This window comes from Nymphaea colorata, chromosome 8, assembly GCF_008831285.2.
Source record: "Nymphaea colorata isolate Beijing-Zhang1983 chromosome 8, ASM883128v2, whole genome shotgun sequence".
Taxonomy (NCBI): domain Eukaryota; kingdom Viridiplantae; phylum Streptophyta; class Magnoliopsida; order Nymphaeales; family Nymphaeaceae; genus Nymphaea; species Nymphaea colorata.
In genome coordinates this window covers 4,116,862-4,138,702 of record NC_045145.1, presented here as the reverse complement: position 1 = coordinate 4,138,702, position 21,841 = coordinate 4,116,862, and the positions used below count along the sequence as shown (strand labels likewise).

General features: G+C 37.2%; 1 protein-coding gene across 2 annotated transcripts; it reads left to right on the top strand.

Moving 5' to 3' along the window:
- Positions 1-585: 585 nt before the first annotated feature.
- Positions 586-4,209, top strand: LOC116258405 (6-phosphogluconate dehydrogenase, decarboxylating 1). Of its 2 annotated transcripts, XR_004173712.2 has the most exons (3): positions 586-765; positions 1,295-2,946; positions 3,692-4,209. XR_004173712.2 is itself a non-coding variant. In XM_031635541.2 (2 exons), exon 2 carries the CDS (start codon positions 1,343-1,345, stop codon positions 2,801-2,803), a length of 1,461 nt encoding a protein of 486 aa, XP_031491401.1. In that variant the 5' UTR covers positions 586-765; positions 1,295-1,342; the 3' UTR covers positions 2,804-3,151. The 2 variants fall into 2 exon arrangements, 1 of the variants encoding a protein (XP_031491401.1); XM_031635541.2 differs by lacking the exon at positions 3,692-4,209 and having other exon boundaries at positions 1,295-3,151.
- Positions 4,210-21,841: the final 17,632 nt, after the last annotated feature.

The window sequence follows — 21,841 nt, the reverse complement described above, 5'->3', positions numbered from 1 at the left end:
TCAAAACTAAGTTTAATTTGGATCACGTGAAAACTCGGTTAGGGCAAAACCCAATTTTTGCAAAGCCTGATTTTTAGGGGAATGAATAACTTGGTTCCTCACAAGTTATTCTTAAGAAACTATGTTTTCTTTAAACATGAAAAGTAATTTCTAAAAACACATTAAAAGCTTAGTTTTTATAAAACCAAGTTTTTACAATGTCATCCCCATACCCTCTTAATGTTCACAGTTTCATTCAAACATCGTCTTAGTATTGTAATTGAATCAGCGAAAAAAAATATTTGTACACGTTTTTCAATATATATATATATATATTATCGATATATGAAATTAGCAATTGACTTCCTTAAAAACTTTTGGTGTATTTTTGATAACTTTTTTTGGATACTCTTCATGTTGATGGCACCTTTAAAAGTTTATATGTTGTTGATGACACTGTTAAAAACTCTTAGTAAGTCGTCGCTAAGGTTTCCTGACACATTAAAATATAAAATATTAAAACATTCAATTACACGGTTCTGTTCCCGCTCCCTTTTTCTCCAAAATTTCACGCCACGACGAGGCGAAGTTGAGCCGAAATGGTTAGGTGGTCAATTAGGTAAGGCCACCACATCGTGCCGTTGGCCTGTTTAATGTTTATATCTGCTTCATTCACCTACCCATTTCCATTATCGAGGGAAAAACTTTGTCCCTGGATATCTTCGTCTTCTCCTTTGGCTTCTCTCTTCCTTCCGATCCAGATTCCTGTCATCAGCGGAGCCGCAGGTTCGTTGGTACCTTCTTTTATGATGTTGCGAGCTTCCATGTGCTTCTGCTGATTCATCTCTTCTATCTGTGTGGTAGTATTCCGCAGATTATCCATTTTTTGAAAAATGGGATCTGTGATGTTGGTTTTGCATGATGGTTCAGTTCCATAACATGGTTATGCTCTTTGACCACAAGATCTCAAATTTGGTTTCCTTGGTTCTTACATATTTTGAGATCTTGTCTTGTATATTGCAGCGTAAGGAAAAATCTTTTGGATTGTGCGAAAAAGTCTTTAAATCACAATGCTGGGTTCGTTTATAATTTTTAAACTAAAGACGTTCATCTCTTCGTTTGAGCAACTGAAGTCATAAAATCTTTGATCCTGATTTTTTTTGCTCAGGATCTGATTTCTGCATCTGTTTCTAGGTCGCGGACTTGGTTTTCTATTTGCTGAACTTTTCTTGTTGCTATTGATTCAAGATCTCAACTTGTCATATCTCAACTGTCCAATAATCTGCTGTTATTTCTATTTCCTGTCCTTTTTTAGCCGTCATACTTTGGAGAAAAGAGGAAGATCAGAAGAGGGTTATTGGACATGGCTACTGACTCCCTTTCAAGAATTGGCCTTGCAGGCCTTGCTGTTATGGGACAGAACCTTGCCCTCAACATTGCCGAGAAAGGATTTCCCATCTCTGTATACAACAGAACTACCTCCAAGGTTGACGAGACTGTTGAGAGGGCCAAACAGGAAGGAAACCTTCCTCTAAGAGGCTTCCATGACCCCAAATCCTTTGTCCTCTCCATCCAGAAACCCAGAGTCATTATCATGCTTGTTAAGGCTGGCGCTCCGGTCGATCAGACCATCCAAACCCTCTCTGTTCACATGGAGAAAGGCGATTGCATTATTGATGGTGGCAATGAGTGGTATGAGAACACTGAGAGAAGGGAGAAAGCCATGAACGACTTGGGTCTCCTGTATCTTGGTATGGGTGTCTCAGGTGGAGAAGAGGGCGCACGCCACGGCCCATCTCTCATGCCTGGAGGTTCCTTTGAGGCCTACAAGAACATTGAAGATATCCTCCTAAAGGTTGCTGCTCAGGTCCCTGACAGTGGACCGTGTGTCACCTATATTGGCAAAGGTGGATCAGGAAACTTCGTTAAGATGGTACACAATGGCATTGAGTATGGTGACATGCAGCTGATTGCTGAAGCATATGATGTTCTAAAAACCGTTGGCAAGCTCTCTAACGAAGAATTGCACGAGGTCTTTGCCGAGTGGAACAAGGGGGAGCTTCTTAGTTTCTTGATTGAGATAACTGCTGATATTTTCAGCATCAAGGATGATAAGGGGGAAGGTTATTTGGTAGATAAGGTGTTAGATAAGACTGGAATGAAGGGCACTGGAAAATGGACAGTACAGCAGGCTGCTGAATTGTCTGTTGCAGCACCCACCATTGCTTCTTCTTTAGATTCTAGGTTTCTTAGTGGGTTGAAGGATGAAAGAGTAAATGCAGCAAAGGTTTTCAAGGATGGTGGCCTTGGTGATGGTCTATGTGATCAGGTTGTGGACAAGAAACAACTGATTGACGATGTGAGACAGGCTCTTTATGCTTCAAAGATTTGCAGTTATGCCCAAGGAATGAATCTGATTCGTGCAAAGAGCATTGAGAAGGGTTGGGATCTCAAATTAGGTGAGCTTGCTAGAATTTGGAAGGGTGGTTGCATTATTCGTGCAGTATTTTTGGACCGCATCAAGAAGGCCTATGACAGGAACCCAGAACTTGCTAGTCTTCTTATTGATCCTGAGTTTGCAAAGGAAATTGTAGACCGACAATCTGCTTGGCGACGTGTTGTCTCTCTTGCAATCAACTCGGGTATTACCACCCCGGGCATGTGTGCAAGTTTGGCTTATTTTGATTCTTACAGGAGGGAAAGGCTATCTGCAAACCTTGTTCAGGCCCAGCGTGACTATTTTGGTGCTCATACATACGAGAGGATCGATGTTGAAGGTTCATTCCATACAGAGTGGTTCAAATTGGCGAAACTTAAGATCTGATGATTTAATTGTGTTGCATATGTAACCTTTCGACTTGAGCATTTCAATAACAGCGGATGAGGATATCAATCATTTCATTTGGATTGAGAATTGGAAATTTCATTCAGCTGTCTAGAGCATCATGCTATGTCGTACTTTACAAGGTTTGCTTCCTTGTTGGTGCTTATTCACTATTGTAGCTGTATCCATTTGAGGCTAGTTATTTTTCTAGTTCTTAATGATAAAGGACAGTTTTCCAGTAAATCTGTCAGGTGATTGGAGTTACTCTGTTTCACAATCTTTTCTCCATATTCCTTGTAACTCAACTTTTCGGACCAAATTGATTTTGCTTTGTGTGATTTATTCATCTATTGCATTGTCGTTTGTTGGATTCTGGCAATGTACTGCAATGACCAAACCTGCTGGAACAGGAAAACACATGAACACCTGCAAAAATATGTACCTAGGGGGCTGTTTGGCAGCAGTAACATATTGTTTCTGTCCCATAAATCTGCCACAAAGAATGAGACAGATTTATGGAATTCTGTACCAGTATTCCCTGAACCTGCCTTGTTTTTTGATGTAGATTCATGGGACAGTAACATTGTGCAACTGTTGCCAAACAGCCCCCAAATGGCTCACATTAAGGATCCAAATTGCATCCATTTGATATTAGAGTTTACAAGTAATGCTGACAAATCTCCAAAATGCTTATCAGTTATCACCTACAGGGTCTTTTGAAACCTCAATGTGCACGTGCAGACCATGTCATGTTCAGCTCTTTTGTGGATGAGTGCTGTTATGAGATTAAGCTCATTTTTGAAAGTGCCGTGTATTTTTTTTTTGCTTTTTGATATCTCCAATCTGAATGTTTGCATTAACAGAAACCATGTCCTGCTTTTCATATAGGCATTCTGCAGTTCATTTTCCAAAGTTTCTGATCCTATTTGGGTAGTACTTGCCAATATCAAGCAATTGCATTTGTTTAAACTGGGAAGGATATGCAGAGCTCTATGGCCTCCATTGGAGAAGCAGTTTTTTAACTATTGCAAGCAAAGGCTTTTCTGGCTACCGACATTTCTTAAAGATAAGAAAGAGGCGTTTCCTAGGAGACTTTGACAGGAGCATACCATAAGCATAATATTGACACATAGCTCTTGGTCGATTAAGATTCCTATGAGCCACCTGCCATTGCCACAAAATCCACTCTCGATATGCTTGGAAGAGCCTGACAAATGCCGTGCACAATGAACAGGCTTTTATCGTGGTCTGGAACAAGTATGAGTGGAACAGGAATGAGAAAATTCATATATCCAGGTTAGGATTGGGCTGACTTGAGTGGCCATATTGAGTTGTCAGGTTGAACTTTGAACAGGACTAGGCATAACCAGGTTGGATGCAATTAGATATCATATACACGAATCTGTTGTATTGAGCTTTCAGATGCTCGTATGTGATGTAACAAGATCTTAAGCATGAGCATACTTTCCAAAACGAAATCTTATAGATATGTTAGTTCCGAGTTTTACTTGGACTACAAATGCTTTTGCTTTTACAGGTTTGGACACAACTTCAGATGCCACACTGCGCCCAAAGCCTGAACTGTAATTATCAATCGATCTTGTTCTCTTTATGAAACCAAAGCAATCAAACTCAGATTCAAATTGGATAAATCTAACCCACTGATGCACATGCAACTAGACGATAGGCAAAACTTTCTCCATAGCCCGCTGCAGGTGAAAAGTATGCCCTTCAATCTTATTCCGGTGTTGCAGACGGTCCTTAATCCTTATGTAAATAATCCAAGAAGCGTTTACATTTCAACGGTGGTTTCTTCTTGATCATTTGGTTGGTTTGTAATTTTCATTCTGGTTTCTTACTGCAGATTCATAACTTGCCAATGTCATAGCTACTATGACCGCTGAGGTAGTGTTTGGCAAGAGGAATGCTATGTGAGTGTTTTTATGAATCTGCCTCATATTCATAAAACACTGGAATGCAGTGTTCTACGAACCTACCTCAGTGTGTGTTTTAACTTAGATTTATATTACTCCTTGTTTTTTTGTAGTCTTTAAGCATTCATTTATTATCAATTTATCAGTCTTTTACATTGTGTTGTGATTAGCCTGGTTTCTTGATCTGAATGCAAAATATTGATCTAATGGGTTTATCAGAAGTTTTTATTTAAACCATTGTCTTGCATAACTTTACTCACTTCTACTTTTTGCGCCGTTGGAAAATTTTCAAACAAGTGCTTGCAGTTTACATTTTCATATGTTAGCACTGATGATAAGTTTCTAAATGTTCTTGTTAATTCTGAGTTTTTGTTTGTTTTCCAAGTTGTTTCTAGTGTTTATGTGCTTTTCTTGGTTGCCACACTGCTTGTTTTTTTTTTCCAGACATGGACTCGGTGAGTTGTTTATGTCATCCAGGAACATTAACTAAAATTCAAAAAAAAAAAAGTCTAAGAGAGAGAGAGAGAGAGAGAGAGAGATAGGAGAGGGGGGAAGAGGGAGGAGGACAAGACCCGGTCCACTTAGTCTCCATAATGTATCGTTAATTCGGGAGAGGAAAACAGCTTGTCTATGCATGCAGAGAAGCTATAATGTCAAAAAAATTGAAGAAAAAACAAAGATAGATATTGGAAATTAAATGTTCTAGAAATGTACATCCTATTTCTTTGAAAAATATTTTTCATAATCTTTTGATACTAATCTTACATATTAAACAGAAAAAATACTCGTGGTATGTTATTTGTACAGAAATTTCTTTACAAACGAACATTACATTACAAGATATAAACTCAACTGCAAGTTTTCTAGACGGGTCGGAGTTGCCAAACCATAATGTACAATGGAGGTATGGGCTATTAATGGAGGTAAAATAATGTATTTGGATTAGCTAAAGTAATTGGATTAGCTAAAGTAATTAGGGATGTCGACAAATCTGATATAGGCTTGAAATCTGACCGGATTGCTGCAAAAATTCGGATATGGAAAAGGCTTAACGTCTGATTAAGAAATTAGACTATACTAGAATTTAAGGAATGACATTAAATGAAATTCGGACTCAGATTTGGTTTTAAACAAATACCAAATTGAGTTTGGATTTAGTTTCAGTAAATATTCTGCATCTAATATCAATATATTTCAAAGTCAATTTTAATGTATAATACTGTGGTCTGGATTTGATTATGTTTCCCAAAGTTGAATTTGGATTCGCTTGTGAACTTAAAAGTCTGTCTCTGATTGGATTTAGATTTCAAATTAAAGTTTAGATTCAGATATGATATAGGCTTTTCGTCATACATATTAAAATCTAAATATGTGAACATCCAATGAACCGGATATGATAAATGGTGTATCTTTTAGAATCTGATCCTTGGACATTCTTAAACTAAACACAGGGAGTCGATGGAGGTTATTGGAAACTTTTCCTTGGTTTAAGCCTAAGTTGGCACATTTTACGACTTATGAGTCCCAAATCAGCCTCAATAGCCTACTTCAGATAGAATTGGCGATTCTTCATCTAATTAGAGCTGCCACGTGTCACGTTTCGACCATTTTCTAACTTATTTTGTTTCTTATCTTATATATTTTCCATTTATTTTTAAAATAATTATTAATATTTTTGTTGCCTGAAACGGCCAATCGGCTGATTCAGCAAATCATCCTCACCGATTCAGTTAAACGTCTGACTTAAATAAAAAAAATGATAAAAAGCGAACTATATATATATATATATATATATATATATAACCTCTAGATTTCATATATATATAACCTCTAGATTTCTCGCTCTGACCCAGCCTCTTACAGAACAGTGTACAGAACAGTGTGTAATGCATTGTATCAAGATGTTATATATATATATATATATATATATATATATATATATATATATTGTGTTCGCCCTATTCTTTGACCACTATAAATAAAGATCACGTGGACAAAACCATGGAATATAGGTGGTTAAGCTTTGGCTTGGTCTAAGCATAAGCAAAGTCAGATGTAGTTATTGGACATGACGTGAAAAGATGTCAAGCACTCGGACCAAGTCCGGATGGATACTTTGCAAAGCCAAATCTGGGCATAGAAACAGATTAGGTCTGAGTTCTACATGCTGCCAAGTTCGGGTTATAGTGGCATTTGCTGTTTCGGGTTTATAGAATGAAATTCAGATGCAATACAGCAACCAAAGACCAAAATCAGACCAGTAAATGAGGAGTTGGAGTTGGGTGGAGGCTTCAACCTTTAGGCAGTGGTGGGTCTTTCCCACTCACCTGAAAATATAGCAAGCAAAGCCTGAATTATAGTTACCAACCGATCTTGACCTGTTTATCAAATTCAACATCATATTTTAGGTTCAAATGGGATAAATGTAAGCCACTGACTTACATCCAGATAGAACAAAGGCAAAAAATTCTCCAGTTGTCCAATTGCCATTGAAAAACTGTGGCCATGATGACTTATTCTGGTGTTAAATATGGGTCCTAAAGTATAGCCTAAGAAACGTGTGCGTTTTAAGCGGTGGCTTCTTCATCATGCAAAAAACGCAGCAAAATCAAGACGTGACCTGGTCTAATTGCAGACAATTGAAATCACAATTAACCATTGAACCGTTCATAGCCTTATATTCTACAACAGTGAAATGCGTGAAAAGCACGGGAAATTGGGGAGTCCTTTGGATATTTGAACTACTTAATTTCGTTTTGGTTGGTTTGTAGCTTCTACATGTATTCTGCATGTTGGTTTCTTTGGTTGGTTTGTAGCTTCTACATGTATTCTGCATGTTGGTTTCTTACCTCATGGTTTTCATATGTTATCATCAAAGTTACCAGAACCACATTGAGTACAGGGGGTTGGATCCACTCGAAATCCAGTTTCTCAATTGAAAACATTATTTCATGTGAGGTCATGCGTATATTGGCTAGTGCTTTTTGCTGCAGCCTTTGTTCCTTGATATGAATCCAAGAAACTGACATAATGGGGTTTCTTGGAAGTTTCTATTCAATTCAAACTATTCTTGATGCAAAACTTCGCTCGCTTCCCCACTTTTGAATCGTAGAGAACTTTCTCAAACACTTGCTTGCGGTTTACTGTTCCCTGTGTCGGCTGCCATGATTAAGTGTTTATGTTTACTTCTTATGTCTGACTTCGTCCTTGTTTTCTTAGGGGTTGCCAGTGTTGATGAAGTCCGTACTTCTTTCTTTTTAGGTACACTAACTCAGCCGGGTTCTTTATGTTATCTAGGCGGATTAAAATTGGTCCCTTGTTTTCTGTTCTAGCTGGGCACCCTGCACACAGAATAATCTCTAACTTGCTGACTAGCTCCACAGGCTTTTGCCTATAAATGTCACCTAAGACACTAGTGGGTCTCATCATCTGTTCACCCCAGTATTGCTTCCTCACTAGAAATTCCCCTGCTCTCCGCCAACTTATTGTGGTACTTTTCGTATACCCTGATGGCCCACTTCCTTCCGTCGGTGGCTCTGCTGCTGACTGCGGCCATGGCTCTTGTGGCTCCTGCTGCCTCTTCTGACTGGGATCATAACCCTGCTTGTTGGCCACACGCAAAATACAAAAAGCTTGGTGAATTTGCTGTACACTGGTACAATAAACAGAATGATGGCAACCTCCATTTTGTGAAAGTGGAAGATTGCCATGTACTGGATCGCGGATCCGGCCATTACACCTACCACTTTTTCACCATTGTTGGTGGTGGACAGAAGTATAGAACTGAAGTCCTGGAACATAGGCCTGCAGCCGGCTACCATCCGGTTTTCAACCTTGGTTACTTCATATTGGTGGCGCCGCCTTCACCTCCAATTTGGAAACATAACCCGAATTGCCATCCACATCGAAAATATAGAGAGCTTGGTGAATTTGCTGTGGATATGTACAATCAACAGAATCATGGTAACCTCCAGTTTGTGGCTGTGAAGGATTGTTGGGTACTGGATCGCGGAACCAGCCATTACACATACCGGTTTATCACTATAGTGCGTGGTGGAAAGAAGTACAGAACTGAAGTTTTGGAAGATCTGAATGCACCTGGCTACCCTCCGGTCCACAACTTTGGTTACTTCTATCCAATAATGCCATAGAAGGTCTGCAGCTTCATATAGATGAAGCTAGTGCATCAATAATACGATATAGTGAAGCAGAAGCTGCCCTACGTAATAAATAATGCAGCCCAATGTACTAAGAATAAAAACAAGTGTCTAATGTTTGAATGTTCAAGTCTTTATGTAGCTTATATGTTGGTGGTACATCATTTGTGTACATTGTTTTTTTCTTGTGTTTGTGATCCGCATGTTATGGATCTTATACCCAACTTCTGTCTCGATAGTCTTTCTAAGATATGGTTGGTGGGGTATTGCCATATTAATCATAATATGTTAGTAGTAATAAAATTCTGTTTTTAACGCACTGTGTTATGCTTTCATTATTAATTAGCCGCAGCTGAAACTACAAGTTCTGATTGTCATGTTGCTGCCTTATGCAAAACTACTAAAACCTATGTATTTTGATAGTTTCGTAACTTCCTTCTTTTTTTAATTCAAGAAAAATGAATATAAAAGATTTTTGGCAAAAGGAAGCTTATTAAAGGTTCTTGCTGGAGCATGATATCTAACTTTGCCCCAAGTTTCAATCATAACCACAAATAACGTTTCGGAGTTTTAAACGGTGAGGTTTTTTATGGTGAACTTGGAAAAAACAGAACAAATGAGAAAAATAACATAAATTTTTAAAAATTAAAAAAACTAAAAATGAGGTTAAAATAAAATAAGTGAGAAACTAATAACACAAACATCAAAAGACAAGTAGATTTGCAATTGACATTAAAAAAAATGAAAAAAAGTGAAAAACTTGTTATTTCTAATGTTTTTTTTTCAAAGTAGCACATTTTTTAAGTTTTAAAAAGCAATTTAATTTATCACGTTCTTTTTGCATTTTTATCACGTTCTTTCCGCACTTTTTGTGACTTTCAATGACAAGAAACACTCATATTAGTTATATGATCATAACGAATTCCGTATAGAATGATATAGTGGAAGCAATTTGCGGACATTAACTTCCGCACAAGTGGTCTTGCAAAGTTGTTCCCTAGTAGAATAAAAGCTTCTGTTTGTTTAAAAGAAAAGGTTCACATAGAGTTTGAAGTATTGATTAGGTTTTGTTATTGGTCCCTGTCTCACTGTTTTGATCATAGTTTATGTAACCAAATAAAATTTCTCAATCAAATTTACTGGGCACCGGCCACAGCTAGAACCGTGGCAATGGGTTGAGAAACTGAACATTTTCACCAAGGCAAGTGGGACCAGGACCAAAAACATTATCCACCTCATTTTCATAAAGGCATGGTTTTTCACCAATTGGTCATGATTTTACCCATGACCTAAGATATTTCGGTGACTATTAAAATTTATAAACTTTAACTTGGCCTCCTTCATGAAAAATTTCTAGCTCCGCCTCCGGTTAAATGCACACACAACCAAACACCAAAGAAGAGGCCAGTGCTTACCTCGCCGAGAATGGAGGGAGGCAGATGCCTCACCCTACCTAGTGACTCGCCCCATCATTGCATCGCTATTCCTCTCACCAGCGTGCCTCCATTTCGCAACAAACCAAATTGTCAGTAAGTTATGAGTAAGATTGAAATTATAAAAATGGAGGAATAGATATTGGTGGTGGATGAAGATGCTCTTCCCATTGTTTAGTGGATTGCTCTTGCGAACTTGATTCAAGTTTCTCGTTTTATAAGACCATCCAAAGCTATCTTAAACTGCTGCTTTGAGTCCAAAACAAAAGCAACATGTTGGTAGCAATGATGCATTGAGATCACGCATTACAATTGGCCTTGGCTTTGAACTCCAAGTACACTAACGCAAGTTCGAAAATCCTTCGAGCACGATATATAGGCAAAATATATGTAGTGGCATTTTTTTGGGAATATTCACTCGGCGTCATTTTTTTTTATTTTCTTCATTCTTGCAGAATGATTTTGATTAACAGACATTTTTGTTAGGCTGATTGAGAATTAATGAAAGCATCTATTTGTTAATTGCATTTGTTTTGTAATTTTTTAAGTTGCACTCCAAGTATGCTATATTCAAGGCGGTTATATCATGTCTCACATTTATAAAGCTCAGCAGATTGTTGCAGCAGGTGTTTACCTTCCCCTAGATCTAAGAGGTCATTCTACTGCCCTAGAAAATCTCTCCAGAATTACTCAAGGCTACCAAGAAGGAGCTTAGACAAAATTGGTTGCACCTCAAAGAGAGCGTCCTTCAGCAGATTTGTATGTTTCCTAAGAGATGGCTGATGGAAAGTCTTGGAGAATGTGCACAAAACTTATACATCATCTAATAATCGCTAGGAGGCTGAAGCGATATTATGAAGGATCGATTGGTGTCTTCCCAATCAATGGTGGGATGAACAATGGAGACGCTACAACTCTCTCAAGTAGGATTATTTCTGATAACAACTCGTTAATTTTTGAATCCTCTTTAGGCATGAAAAAGAATATCTTTATATCTATGTTTAGGTTATACACCTGCTAGCATGACGGAAGTGCTAGCGTGACAGAAGAGTACTTATGACTAGTGCAAGAATCAGGGAGTAAATATATGCATGGATGCCTGATGTTAAAAATAATCAGAAGACTTGAAAATGTGAGACATTGCGTTGCCTGATGGAATAAACTGTGCTATGGTGATACTAAAGCATCAAAGAAGAATTAAATAAAGTCCAGAGCCTCGCTGACTTTGGCCAAATGTGAGTTTTGGAGTTAGAATGGGTTCTTAGATAGGAGTTGAATGCAGCCGTAAGTGAGGAAGAATCCAGTTGGTGACAGAAATCTTGTGCTCAATTAATTTGCAAGGAAGACAGAAATACTGCATATTTTCACACCATTGCTAGAGCATGAAGAACAAAAACATGATTTTTAGATTGTAAAGCGATGGCCAGCTGATGGAGTTTCCAAAAGAAGTAAGAAATATATGTGAAAACTTCTTCGCCTTAAGAAAGGTTTGATAGTGACTGAAGAAGAAAATAGCAAGCTACTGTTTCCAGTGACTTTGGTGGAAGTGAGGCATGCAGGCTGCTTTCTCATCAAATGCTGAAAGTGCGACAGGAATTGATAAGAGCTACAGAAATGAATAGAAGTCAACTAGCGAGAGTTAACTTTCAAAGTTGTGAAGTTGAGCACTTTGGGCATTGATTGTTAGGCAGAAATATATGAAGTGATATAGTCTTTGAACTAGAAAATCCTTTAATAGAGGTTCTTGATTTTTCAAAGGCGTGAAATGGGGATAAGCAGCTACGGAGAAAGATCTAGTGTGGCAAATATGAAGAGGAGACCCCAAATTCTGGCAGGATAGGCGCTCCCCTACTTGCTTACATTCCAAGTTGAATGGTACTGATTTTATTCTTTTTGGAAAAAGACTCACATTTTCCACTAATGCAATGTCTAATTGTGAAATCATTTCAAAAATCAAGATTCAAAGAGATTTTGAATGAATGGAACGTTGAGAGGCCTTTTCTCCATAAATGGTTGGATCTTCTTACCTTAGCAGTTAACAGGGAAAAAGGCAGCATCATGGCCTTTCAATGAACTTTGGCTGATAATTAAGGACAGTCATATAAAAAAGCATTGGAGAAACTTAATATGGCACTCTGGCTGTCATCCAAGTTCGAGATGGTTTGTGTTTGTGGCATCCCATAGTAAGCTCCCTACTCTTGATCGATGGAAAGAAGGGGCCTTTACCTGGCAAATAGATGTTTCATTTGTAAGAGGCAGGAAGAATCAAATCATCACATTATTTTTTCCTGCAAATTGGTTGTACTATATGAAAATTCTTTGTTTCAAAATTTAAGAAAATAAGAATCCTCATCAGGATATAGCTAAAGAAATTCAAATATCGTTTAGCTGTAGTTTTAGAAGGGGGTGGATTGGAAAGTCCTAAACAATCACTTTTCATCTAATCATATGGAATCTATGGAGTTGCAGGAATAGGTATATGATGGAAATAATGCTTCAATGCATTTGGAAAAAAGGAGTGGAGAGTTACATTTCCCTGCTACAAGACAAACCAGAGGATCTGAATGAATATCCTAGAGATTTGACAAATAATTAGCCAAAAGTTGTATCTAATGACATCTGCATTGCTATAGTTGTTACCAAACAGAAAGGAAGAAGTACTGCTGTTGTGGTTACCAGACAAGTTTTTTCTGAATGAACACTGATAGATGGTCTGAGATCTCTCTATTGAATCAGTCGTTGCGTTAGATTGGGCCAAAGCAAGATGCATTTGTGAAAGTTTATGTTAACCAAGTGAATTGGGTCTTCTGGATGCATAACTTCCTGATAAGATTTGCACTAAATGGCACACAATTTTAACTGCGTATTTAGCAATATTTTGACTGGAAATTAGAGATCCTCCCCTGGATATATCTGCCGTGTTGGCTGATTAAAGAAGTGATTTACTTAGCTTGTTTCCACTCGCTTGATTTTCTGTGTCATTCCTTCATTTTCTGTAATCTTTTTTTGCAAATTAATAAAGGGAGGAAACTCAAACTCCAGCGATGTGTTTTTAGATATCAAAACATGTAGACACCATATATGTAACTTGTATAACTTCCATCATTTAATAGATATATTTTGCCGTAAATTCTCGTATACAGGCTGATTTCTCACAAATACCTTCTAATGCATCATGTCACACAAGACATGATATTCTCATCATAAAACTATATAATCATCATTCTGCATGTACATTTATATTTATACATTTTTTATTCTATATCTTGGCAGCGCCGAGCCAGATTGGCCTCCTCGATCCATCTGTATTGGTTGAATTTGTTAAACCCTAACCATTATCCGTTTTGTTTTTCTTAATTAGGCAAAGAATCGCAGAGAAGTTGAAGAGATGACAACAATATTTTTCTTTTCTCAAACGAGCGAATCACCACTTATCTACTTTAAAGACCTATAAAATGCACACCCAAGTAGGGTTGGGTATCGAGCCAGGCTGAGCTGCCCCGGACCTAGCAGACCCTACTAGATAATCGCGTGGCCCTTAAGAATCGGGTCGGTCTGGGCCGGGCCGGGCCACAAGCTTATCAAGTACTGGGCCAATCTCATTAGTACCTGACTTGATAATAATTTTTTATTATTTTATGTACGTACAAACCAAACCGGGCCAAGTTTATCTTCAACTCAACCCATGCCCCTTTTATAATATATAGTTCTCGAAGAGGGGCCTTCCTCAACACCATCGATAGGATTAAAATTTTAGTCTAAAGTCGCCTGCACGTTTTAAGAATTACTTTTACAACGTGGGGGAAGTGTTCAATTTTTTTCCAAAACTGTGTAAAGAAAGACACAAGGATCAAGTGTAAGAAGCACACCTTTTAAACCTATACTGAAAATGTAAGAGAATGGGCAACAAAAAGAAGTGTTATAAAAAGGGCCTAGCAGTTTAACAATTGATCATTGAAAAATGAAAATAAAAAAAGAAGAAAACTCTTATTGGGCCTGACAGGCCCATCAGGCCGAATGGCGCTTGGGCCCAACCCATTAACCTGTCAACCCAGTAAATCTTGGCCGGTTAGGCTGACTTCTATGCCTGGACATAGCTTGTTGGGGTCGAGTACTCAACTGGTGTGTAAGGTACTCTGGCTCGCTACCTGGACTTATCCATGTTATATATATATCAAATCTAATTGCAGTTAAAGTATGTTACTCTTATATACATACAAACATACATAAATACAAACATATATATATATATATGTAAATATATATATATAAACATATATATATATGTATATATATGTATATACATATATATATATTAGATTTGATATATGCATACAACATGATTCATTTGATAAAATACGTTACTTGAAGACGTGAAAACTAAATTTCAAGTCTTCAAGATTGGCGCCTTGTCAACTATTGAATTTGAAGTCATTAATACATTCACATGATAAAATTAATACGCTTTTAATGGTTTCATCTATAAAAAGGCTGGTGTGTTTCTCCAAAAGTTATCAATGAGGATGTATGTGATAACATTGAACCACATAAAACTTATTGTGCCCATCTCTTGCATCTTCTGATTGCATAGGCGTAACTTCGACATATCATAGTTAGATTATACAAGTAACATAAAGCTCATTGGACAGATGAATTCAGCACTCCCAGCAGATGCCCATGATTATCATGCCTCTCGCTTGATGAATTGACACAAATAAGCTAATATATACAATTTGGGAATCTGGGTTAGGTAAGAAACCATGATTATAAAAGCATAAAAAAATTAGCATAAAAATTATACCTTTTCGTATTTAATAGTTTGAATATGAAGATCAAATTTGTATGGTAGATGTTGCATAAAACGAAAATGATAAGAATATTGGTTGTGATTTGTCATTTATAAATGTATAATGTGTGCGCGCGCATGTCTGAATCAGTTTCCTTCATTTTTGTCACTTATTTTGTCATGAACAATTGATAAATTAGAAAAATAACCCATTTCTGTTACTCCTTAATTACTTGCAATATAATAAGTGAAATTGCTATATGGAGAAACCAAACTGTATTATATTATATTATATGTTGTCAACAACTACAAATAACATTAATAGGGGAATTATGGATTCACCTGATATTTATTGCTCAGAAAAAAAATAGTCTACTGCTTGTCAAATAATAAATTTATTTGTATGAAAAGTTCATTTTCCATGTTAAAGTGTAATAGGCACATGCAGGTGTATGTAATAAGAATCAAGGACAGGTAGCCATTACCTGCTGTTTCATTCGGAGAGCAGCAAAATCACAATTATCTCAAGGAAAACTAAATACAGTAAAATTGATTGATTAGATACAGAATCAAAAATATGGATTTTGTATATAGAGAGTTGACTACTCCTTGAACAACACATACAGCTGAAATTAGGGCTAAACACGAGCCGAGTCGAGCCCGAACTCGGTCAGCTCGAACTCGGTTCGACTAAATAAGACACAAGCTCGACTCGACTCGAACTCGATTATAGCTCGACTATCCTGGCTCGAACTCGACTCGATAGTCAATGGTCGAGCTCGAGCTCGGCTCAATTAAGCTCGATTAAGCTCGTTTACTTGCATCCTAGCTTGTTGAGCTCGAGCTCGACTACGGCTCGAATACGTGAAGCTCGATAAGACTCGAACTCGTGAACTCGATTAATATTACTCATTTCTGTATTTCAAGAATAGTTTCTTTTTAATGGTAGGCAGCCACGGCGGATGGACGAAGAAAATAATGGCAGAGACCAAGATAGAAAAATGTCAGAAGTAGAACAAAGATATCTCACTGTAATTGCAGTGAATACAAAGCTCATAGCAAATATAGATGAAAGCATTCATATTATTGCATAAACCAATAAAAAGGTGCACTTTTAAAAGCCCACCAACACCAAGATTGCATTCAAGCACCAGATTGCAAGATTGAACAATCACATCTGGTGACTCCACATCCTGTAATTGCTTAACTTGTAACCAAAACAAAATACTCTCCTAAGATTAAAAAGCTTATTATTGATATTGACAATCCTTTATTGAAAAGGTGATCAGATTAGAAGGTCATAATACATGAAAAGCAGCTATGTAGAAGTTACTACATAGCTGAAACATTCATTTCTTGGAGCATCGTGATTTTATTCCTTGTGGAGCTTGTTGTCCTGCTCAAAGCTCCTCTCCAACGCCTTCACCTGATCCACCGTCAGGCGCCTCTTCTTCGCCGCAATCTGGCCTCCTTCTTCACCACAGTCTTCCTCGTCTGCAAAACCATCCATCAAAGTCTGGAAATTCCTGCCATAGCTGCTTCCAACTCTTCCTCCTCCTCCATCCTTCTGTTCTGCATATAATTCATACCAACCAAGGAGAAAAAGCACTCAGATGACTCACAGACTAGTGTCGATCACATCACAGACATACTGTTTAGGAAAGAAAACAAAAGCAACAAACGGAAATATGGACAGACAGGGAGCAAGCCTCCCAAAGAGCCTGAGCTTCCCATTCCTTTCATGGCTGTGGAAAAGATATATATGGGTGTATATAGTATATATAGTATGTGTTTTAACAAGTGCAAAACAGTAATTATAGTACATACCCTATAAATCAGGCCCAACAGATCATAAAATCAACAGGCCGACTGCCTTAACAAGTGCAAAACAGTAATTTTGGACAACTAATCCAAAACTAGAATTCTCACACTTCAAGGAAGCAAAATTACATTGAAGAAGGGCACCAAACAAAGGCACCCATGCCATAGATGAAAGCAGTTCGTTGTTGGAACTAGCCAATGGCTAGTCGGCTGATACAAAGGCAGCACAAAATAGGGAACAAAAATACAAGAAAAGAATAGAAAAATACATACCCTTTTGAAGCAAGTACTACATAATCTTCCATGACATAACATACCCTTTTGAAACAGACACTAGAGTCACATTAGATCAAGAAAAAGAAGAAAACAAAACAACAAAAAAAAAAGCATTACTAAGAGGCAACTTGAATCATTCTAATGATATATATTCACTTGATTCATCCTGAACCTGAAAGAAATACATATAGTCAATTAATAAATGATTTACAAAATATTTCATGAATACAATTTATTCAAAATATACTTACTTGTGTTACAACTTCATGCATTGGATCACCATCATTCTTTACCCAATTACCCAAACAAACCAAAGCTTCAACTGTTTTTGGCACCAATGAACTACGACTATCATTAACAATTCGACCTCTTGTACTGAAAGCTTTTTCTGAAGCAACAGAAGTTATTGGAATTGACAACAAATCACGTGCCATTTGTGAAAGAATTCGATACTTAGATTCCTTATCCTTCCACCATTGCAAAATATTGAAAGAAAAAGCATCACCATTATTATCATGCTTAATCAATCCGTCCTCCAAATATGTGTCTATCTCAGATTTAGTGACCTGAAAAGCAACATTCTCAGCTTTACCTAACAAGTTAAAAAATAGATTTATTCCACATTGTGGGGTGTCTCGACTCTCTCGACTTTGAATACTAGAGGAATTAGTTGATGCAGTAGAAATATTGACATCCACTTCATTTCTTTGAATGTAACTTTGATATACATCTTGTAAAGATTGTTTTACCATTTGCATTTGTTCTTCCCTTTCTTCTCTTGATTGGTAAATTCTTGAAAAGACAAATTCTGATGATGTGAGTTTCACGCGTGGATCTAATATAGATGCAATAATCATTATCAAGTTACAGGATTTCCAATATTTATCAATTTTTCCTTCATTTTCACTGCCATTGCCTTCATAAACCCACCTTCATTTTCAACTTTTTCCTGCAATATTGCTTGAACTCTCCAAATTTCAAGAAAATATAAGTTTGTTGTTGCATAAGATGACCCAGAAAATAGGGTCGACACTGAATAAAAGACTTGAAGAAAATCACATATCACTGCAATTTTTTCCCAATCCTTGGGTCCAAGCAACCATACCAAACCTGGGTCTTCCATGCTATATCTTGCAAAAGCATCTTTATATAAAAGAGCTCTTTCCAACATAAAATATGTTGAATTCCATCGAGTTGGTACATCTAACACTAACTTCTTTGACGTTGAAAGATCCAACTCTCTAGCTGCAGCTGCAAAACCATGGAGTCTTGAAGGTGACACTTTGATATATTTAACTGCCTCTCTAATGCTAATGATTTCATCTTTAATGACACTCAACCCATCTTGTACCATTATATTCAAAATATGTGCACAACATCGCACATGAAAAAATTTACCTCCATGATACAAGTTGATGCCGCTCTTTTCCATGTTTTCTTTTAATTTTCTGACAAGAACATCATTTGATGAAGCGTTGTCAACTGTAATAGATATTATTTTCTTTTTAATCTCCCACTCTGCAAGATGCTTAGCAATTACATTTGCTAAAACTAACCCAGTATGAGGTGGCTCAACTTCGGTAAAGTTGATGATACGTTGTTGCATCTTCCAATCTTTATCAATGAAATGTGCTGTTAATGCCATATATCCAAGTTGTTTGTTTGATGTCCACATATCTGTAGTCAAAGCAATCTTCTCAACACCCTTGAAGACAAGAAGCAATTTCTTCTTTTCATCTTCATATAATTTCATGACATCTCTCTTAACTGTCGTTCTTAAAACTAGCACCCAATTAGGAAAACCAAACCTAAGAATGAACCTAAACCAACAATTATCCACTATAGAAAAAGCATGTTCTCCGGTTGCCACTAGTTTTGCAATTAACTCTCTTATTGCTTGAGCATCAATGTTGGAACCCATTTCCATAAGCTTCTTCGTGACATCTGAAGTATTCCCAGATTTAAAACTTAAAGTCATTTGCTTTTTCTTAGCAAAATGTGTCAAACATTTGTGTCTTCTCATTGATGATGTAAAGCCTCCTCCACTTATCGAAAATAGTGCACTGCAGTACTTACATTTTTTTTTTTGATACCATTTACAACAACCTCGTCAAAATCATTCCATATTGTAGAAGTCTTTGACCTTGACCTTTTTGCACCACTTATACGTACTTCATCTTCATGAGCATCTATTGAAACCGATTCATAGTCAGGGTCTTGCGAATCTATAGGAGTTTCATTAGAGGAATGTACTCCGATTGGAACATCATCTGAACTCGGTCTCGGATCACATACTTGTTTGCCCTTATTAATGCTCGAGCTTCTTAAATTTGTCATTCTTCAAACTAGTAATCCTATTTGAACATGAAAAGAAACTACTCATCAACAAGCATATTACCAGTTACGTCTAATCAGACAAGAAGGTTGTTCAATCATGATAATGAGATACTTGAGGTGGGTAGAAAAGAATCTCATTCTATTCTGCTCACTGAAACTGAAATAGTGTGACAAGCATATATTTAGATGCATCCATGCGACAGAAACTGAAAGAACCTAGTAATGACTGATGCAATTAGATGATTCTGAATCTTGTTCTTCTCCATATGTCAATTTAGCTCATATAGCAAGTAGACCAGAAATCTTACGCTGGATTCAGATAGAATATCTGAAAAAATCCAACCTTTTGTGGAATGAAAAGCAAACATATCATAAATCCAGGTTAACGAATTAATCATACAAGTACCAAGATTTAATCATATTCAGCAGAATAATTAAGCAGACTTAAATTTCTAAGAGTCACATGAAAGAACTTAATTTCTTCCTAAAAAAGCTTCTGCTTTGGAGGTAAAAAACAACTAAAAGCTCTGAGATTTCCTAGCTAGGATCGACTGAGAAGGTAAGATTCTCATAAATTCAATCGTTAACCCATGAGAGGAAACTTGAATAATCATGGACAGCATTGAAGAGGAAGACTGCAGCCATGGAATTGTCTGGAACATCTCTGTGCTTTATAAGCACATGCATGCATGCCTTAGCTCTTCAGACTCTTTCTCTCTGATCTCGGTAGAAAGTAAATATGCATTCAGCTTCTTCGTTTCATTTCTTTGTTGTTCTTGGCTTTATCTGGTTAATAGGTGCATGTCTGGTTCAAGAATGCAACGGCTTCTATGTGATCAGCATAGTGCATGCAGAGTTATAGTAGCTGAAGAATAACCTTCAGAGATATGGCATCACAAACCAAGAGCACTATCACAGGCTTACACATTACCAACAAAGCAAAATAAAGAAACAGATGGTAAGCAATGGCATGTGCAACGCTGCAAACCTGATGTGTAATCAACTGAAACTGGAAGTCATTGAAGTGACGCCAGTATCTGTGCAAACATATAAGAATTGTATGTAAGTAAATGAAACAAAATAGATAAAAGCAGCAGCCAGCATGAAAAAAAATTAAACATGGAAGTCATTGAAGTGACGCAAATCTTATAAATTCAATTTCCAATAAATTCAAATGATATCCATCTCGAAAGTTCAGGCAGTAAAGTTACTTCAGAAATCCAAAAATAAAACTACCAAGAAAGGGTTGAACTTGCACATGTTTTCATTTCCAAATGGCCTACTACGAAAACACCTGAGAAATCATTACATAACTCAGAAGCACATAAACAAAAACTAGGTACACACCTTTAGCGATTAAGCTCAATTATAACAGAGAAGCAAATCACAAAATAAAGAACCAGGCTTAAGGAACACATTTACAAGAAACAGCATGAAACAAAAAACTATCTACTGAAAACTTTTAAATCTGGATCTCATATTCTAAGAAATGGAAACCTAGAGATAATAAAGAAGGAATCCCCAATTCATGCAGATTAACAGCCATATCAAATGAAGCAAATCAAGATCGCAAGTGAAGCAGTTACCCATACCCAAAGCAGAAAGCTCCACCTCATTATACTACTGCATGTACCTCTGATAAAAAACAATTCAAGATTCAGAATAAAAAATAAAAAGTGCAAATGCAATACACGATAACCCCCATAATCAACACTAAACTCGACGTCCCTGAGCCCCATTTCTTCTAAAGCAACCATAATCGTGAAAACAACAAAACCACCCATCAGAATTTGCACACAAATCCATATGAATCCAAAACAACAAGAAGGTGATCTTCTTCCTCAATCCGGACAAAAGGAAAAAGAAACAAGCAAAACCTCCACCCAACATTGCCCAAAAACAATCAGAACCCACACATTCTCACACACAGATTCTTTGGACAACAATAGAACAGAGGATAAATAAGAAAGGAAATATAAAAACAGAAAAGGAAATAAGTGAGAAAGAGAGAGACAGAACACCAGAGAAGTGGAGAATAGGCCATCAAACGCAGGTTTAGACATTACGAGTCATAGAGCAACCAAGAAAGATAGAGAGACAGAAACAGAGAGAGAGAGAGAGAGAAAGAGGGAGAGATGGACGGCAGAGCCACACCTGGAACAACCACTTAATCAGAAGCTGGTCGAAGGAGGAGAAGGACGTCACAGAAGCAGGCTGACGCCAGAGAAATGGAAGGACTGCCGGAGCAGGATACACGACCTTTGAGTTGGATGTCACTGGAGAAGCGGAGAGCA